We start from the raw sequence: 6,001 nt of genomic DNA on the forward strand, positions 1-6,001 counted from the left end.
TATAAAACACACAAGCAGTTTTTATTGTGTCATTGAACATAACATCACTCTGCAGTGATAAACAGCGGCACTAGAATGACCTGCATTATCACAGTCATTTAAGCAGGTTGTATCTATTTATAGCTTTATGTCACATTAATATCAATATGCATGCTTGCTTCCCTCTCAAAGAGAAACTTTGACTCGTGCAATGCCACAATCTCGCAACCTTGTGATAAAGAGACAACCGTGAGAATCATTGGACATATTAGCTCACTGTACATCTGAGGCTTTTTATCAGATACCATACAAGTACACCTGATAATTTCTGCTGATAGAAATGTTTACGATATGTTGAAAAAATGTTAGCGAATAATGACACTGCAAAACCCAAGTCATGTTTTACTTCACATATACGTTAAATCAGATAGTGTCATTTTTAGCGGTCATGACCTGGCTACAGTTTAGAAGTTTAACCATTTCATATAATGGTCATTTAAGAAACGCATTGTTAAAGGTTTCATTTGAAAGGAAACAGGGAAAAGTTAGGACTGCACTTTATTTTATGGGGTTGTTCCCTTGACACTTTAAATTTAGCTTGAATGAATGCAAATCTGGTCTCCGTGGTGACACATCATCCTTTGGACATACTCCAAATACTGCTTTGCACCCCCCGCCCCTCAAATTCCTCCACTAGATTATCTTTCTGCGGCACGCTCTTATTCGGGGAACTACTACGAACGCATCTCGCAAACTACAAACAATTAAAGGGAGAGTAAGAGTGCATACTCAGAAAACAAAGCGTAGAATTACAAGTATGAGCATTTTTGGCTACCAAAAAGAGCTTGGTGAGTATGAGGACATCAGTGAAGATGACCTTCTGGCCTCCTTAACCAGCGAGTAGATCCGGGAGCTGGAGAAGATTGTGGCTGAAATGGAACGTGATGAGAATATACCCATCGGACTGAGAGGCTGTGTCCACCGAGGCGTTTACGCCTGCGGCCGGCATGTTTTTTCAATTGTTTCCTATGGAAACGCCGCGCTTTAAAAAAAAAGCCATCAGCTGACGTTTTTTTTCTGCGCTCTGCGCTGGTGCTATGCGTTTTTTCACGCTCAGCGCCGGCGTTCGACCGAGCGCCCTGAGTTGAAAAATGCTCAACTTTGGGCAGAACGCTGCGCCTGCAGCGGGCGTTTTCAGCCACGTAAATGCGCCTCGGTGGACACAGCCCCTTAGGCAGGAGGACCAGACAGCCAAACGGTCAACGGGAACGTTTAGCCGAGAGGATCTGCTAAAGTGGGAGAATGACAATAACAGTTTGTTAAAGGTACGTTAAAGGTGCTGTGTGTAATTTTTGGGAGGATCTATTGACAGAAATGCAATATAATATACATAACTATACTTCAGAGGTGTATAAAGACCTTACATAATGAAGCGTTTTTATGACCTTAGAATGAGCTATTTCTATCTATATACACCGCGGGTCCCCTTACATGGAATTCACCATGTTGTTTCTACAGTAGCCCTAAACGGACAATCTGCTCTACAGAGCGTTTCGTAAATACGTTATCACCTTCAGCAAAAAAGCAAAACGTGACGACATCTTAGTTCTGTGTCAGCCACCATTTTCTTCAAAAGCGAGGGGGGGTAGAGTGAGCCGTTGGTTGCAATTCGCAACCTCACCGCTAGATGCCGCTAAATTTCATACACTAGACCTTTAATGCATTGGTTACCATTTCAGCATTTAGTAATTCACTGATAAAATCAAAAGAAGCTGAAAACTATATTACTTTTTGTTAGTCCATGTTAGCTAATGCTTTCAACAAATACAAATTTATTGTTAAGTGTTATTTATATATTAATATTGGTCTTAACAAAAAAACACAATGAAAATGTTGGATAGTGTCTGCATTGTTAGAAACAATGGTCAAAGATGGTCCCAAGCTGTCACTGGGACATTCCCTTTAAAAAGGTGCTAATATGTACCATTTAGGTATAGATATGGACTTGTATACACTTGGTAACAGAATATGCATACATGCATATACACTCTATAGATGCAAATATGTATTCTTTGAAAGGACAATTTTTGACCATTTTACAGCATTTAAGATTCATCATAAATAGTTCAAGTTGGTAATGTGACAGTGTATTTTAACATCATTATGTGGTTTATAATTCAATTTAAATTCTGTCATGATATCAGCTTTTCACATTTTTTACATGATTATTGTGGCCAAGAGAAAACACAACAATCGTATCATTGAAAATCTATTCCATTCTTTTTTCAACAAATAATATCGCTCAGTCAAATTCAGCCAAATCATATTTAATCTTATTTATTTAGTTTTTTGGCTGATGAAACTTAAAACACAAGTGAGTTTGTAACCATTTATGTGTAGTATTATACAATATTGATAATCATGTTTTTTTTAGATCACGGTTATTTGTCAATACCCATAAATTGTGACACCCCTTAGTCAACTGTATTCATTTTCTTTAGATTAGTGATTTAAAGGAACGGTTCACCCAAAAATAAAAATTCTGTCTTCATTTACGCACAGAGACAGATATTTGGAAGAATGCTTGTAACACCAAACAGTTCTTGGTCACCATTGACTACCACAGAAGGAATTTTTTTTTTGATCTGTTGTACACAAAAGAAGATATTTTGAAGAATGTAGGCAAACAAACAGTTCTGGGGCACTATTGACTAACATTGTACGTTTTCCTACTATTGTAGTCAATGGTGGCCAAGAACTGTTTGGTTACAAGCATTCTTCCGAATATCTTTCTCCGTGTTCATCAGAACAAAGAAATGTATACAGGTTTAGAACAACTTGAGGGTGTGTAAATGATGACAGAAGTTTTATTTTTGGGTGAACTGTTCCTTTAAGTGCAACATTCATGCCAACATTACTTTCATAATGTTTGCTTGTGTAGTTGATTCAGCTGGTCATATGGTATTGCCAGTGTTTGTTTTTCTTGGTGATCCGCAGGACAGTATGGATGAGAGCCAGACAGATAAGAGTGAAGAATGCGCCACTGAAGAGCCTGTGGATAATGAAGACAAGGGCGGACAGCACAATAGAGGCCACAAACAAAAGGGAGACGGAAAGAAACATGCTAGGTCAAGCAACAGGAATTTCATAGGTTGCAATACCAATGACAACATTAGTAACAGTGTCCTCCATCGTATGAATTCAAACTTAAACATTACACCATAAGGCCAAGTGGTAACCCTACTGATATTGAAAAGACCTTGGAGAAGACCTTAAGCATGGATGCTTTTGTGAGTTCAGTCAACCTAAACGACATCGAGAACATCTCCCGTGTGGTTTTGCTAAGTTTTGCTGAAGCTTTGACCTCCAACACTCAAGTTAAGACCCTCAGTCTTGCCAACACCCATGCAGATGACCATGTGGTAGTTACAAGGTAAACTAACGGTTTGCTTCACTGAGAAAGGTAAAAGAAGGAACTCAGGCCAAAATGATTTTTTAATGCTTTTGCTTAAAGGGGCGATGAATTAAGACCTCAATTTTAACCCGAGCTTTTGTTATATAAGAGTGAATCGTATTCAAGCAAACATCCTGTAAGTGTCAGAACTGAAAACGCCCTTGTTACTGAAATAACAACTGTTATTGACACCAGGCTCAGCGAACGCCAAGTCCTGGAATGCACCTATCTGATAGGTTGAACACCGCCTCCACAGAAAAATATCAATGACTACTTCTCTAGCCCCGCCCACTGGTTCGCGCATGACAGTACTGAAGTAAGTTGCGCAAAACCAGATAAAGCGAGCAAGCAATAAACATGCCGTTAAAGATCGCACAATATTGTGGAGTCAGTGCCTGGTTGTGGAAGAACACAGTCGCTGCATAACCTTCCTTCGGATTCCCACATTAGTAATGCGTGGTTGAAGTTTATTTTTAAAGAGGTTCCAGCTCACGTGCATGGGTAAAACATTACCGCGGATTCCTTTGTGAACAAGGCACAGGTCGACGCTGGATTTGCGGAGAGACTAAAATTAAAAAGCAGTGCTGTACCGTCAATATTGGATCCGATAGGAGTGGCGCAGCAATCTTATGTGAGTAAGACATATTTGTACTATGCGTCACTATTGCTTCGTTAGAGATCGCTTGATGTGCCCTGAGCCCTATTCGCACGGGATTAGCATTACCTGGGGACCTCTAGTCATTTGTAATACTTGCGGAGGTTGTCTGTGATCTTAATCCCGTGCGAATCGTTAAACACCATACAACTATAGGCTATACAAACTATACGCAAAGCCTTGCCATCACATCCGGGAAATAAGTCAGTAAATTTGAGTAAAATCACAGGCTTCATTTATCCCGTGCGAATGCACCACATGAAATACAGATGTGGGGAGGTAATTTATAAATCACACGAGGTCCCCAGATAATACTAATCCTGTGCGAATAGGGCGAATGTGTAACCTAACATTAAGTCTCTAACCAAAATCACAGAAGGCTCCAACTAAGTTTACTACGCAAACTGCTATCCAATCATAGCAGTGGGCGTTTACTTCCAAGCCTTCATGGCGGAACGCCCATTAAAACCGATCGTTTGTCAAGCCAGCCTCAAAACCCGGGTAGAAAATAGCCTATTACTTATTGATTTTTATGTTTTTGAATGTAAAAACCACACGAGCGTTATAAGTAGACCTCATACAACAGTATAAAACAATAAACAAGCCCAGTTCATCACACCTTTAAAGGGATAGTTCACCCAATAATAAAAATGTTGTCATCATATTGTTCAACACATGACTCTTTCTTCTGTGGAACACAAAAGAAGATATTATGAGAAATGTCTCAGCGTTTTGTGTCCATATAATGGAAGTCAATGTTGTTTGGTTACCAACATTCTTCAAAATATCTTCTTCTGTGTTCTGCAGAAGAAAGAAAGTCATACAGGATTGGAAAGACACGAGAGTGAATTAAGGATGAAAGATTTCTCATTTTGGGTAAACTCCAAATTCAATAGAATTTTCACTAGAAACCTACAATCTCAGGACTTGGTTGACACCATTCATTTTAAAAGCAGGTCTCTTACTACTCTTACTAAGACTAAGCAATAATTACCCATTTATACCAAGAATTGAATTATTCATTCAGGGTTGCTTCTGGTTCAGATCATTTGTTATGACAGAATCATTAGCCAGGCGCTGGAACACATTGCTAGTATCGAGTCCAGCATTAAAACAGATTTTTAACAAAATCGACCAATCGGTCATCACTTTCAGTCATAAAAAGCCTCCATAAATGTAATGAATCTTAAAGACTTTAAAGAATAAATATCAATAAGGTGTCAATAAGGTTATAAATCTGTTAATTCATATTAGCTTTTGTGCGAAAATATACAACCATTGAAAAAATTAAGAAACCTTTCCAAATTTTCATATATCAGCATTTCTAGATGTATTATTGTCAGTCCAGTGTCTGTTGAATTTCAACAAAATCAAACCTCAGGAGGGACAGAGTCATCCAACAGCAATATGAAAGACTGACAGCATGACAAGACACATGAAAACTGTGATAAAAATAGGTTATCACATAAAAAAATAAACTGAACTTTTCCTAAATACATGTACAAATATTACTGTTGTATTGCTTAAAAGTGAATATGAACTTGTTTTCTTTGCAGTATTTGAGGTCTGAAAAACACAGAGCATCTGTTATTTTCACCTGTTTCCCCAGTTTTCATTTTCTGAAAATAAATGCAAATAGAAACAACTTTTCATTTGGAATTTGGGAGAAATATTGTTGGTAGTTCACAGAATGAAACAAAAATGATCATTTTACCTAAACACATACCTATTTTTTTAATGGTCTCTTAATTTTTAGGCGGCTGTATATGAACTTTACTTAGGGTATTCTGCTGTGGAAATTTACATTTTTGTGAAAGTTTTTAGTGCAATACAAAACAGTAGAGAAAACAATTCTTTTTTCTTTGCAGGCCCTCTCATCATTATTCCTGAGGATAAACAGCTGTTTCATCACA

The 6,001-nt window shown here is 38.1% G+C and overlaps 1 protein-coding gene across 1 annotated transcript; it reads left to right on the top strand.

Moving 5' to 3' along the window:
- The first annotated feature begins 711 nt into the window (after positions 1 to 711).
- On the top strand, positions 712 to 4,373 carry lmod2a (leiomodin 2 (cardiac) a). Its single transcript, XM_057330261.1, is given in 4 exon segments — positions 712 to 955; positions 1,206 to 1,304; positions 2,977 to 3,183; positions 3,186 to 4,373. Coding segments are annotated over 4 exon segments (696 nt in total). The 5' UTR covers positions 712 to 796; the 3' UTR covers positions 3,417 to 4,373.
- The last annotated feature ends 1,628 nt before the right edge of the window (positions 4,374 to 6,001 follow it).

Source organism: Triplophysa rosa, linkage group LG3 (genome assembly GCF_024868665.1).
Source record: "Triplophysa rosa linkage group LG3, Trosa_1v2, whole genome shotgun sequence".
In the NCBI taxonomy this organism is placed as follows: Eukaryota; Metazoa; Chordata; class Actinopteri; order Cypriniformes; family Nemacheilidae; genus Triplophysa; species Triplophysa rosa.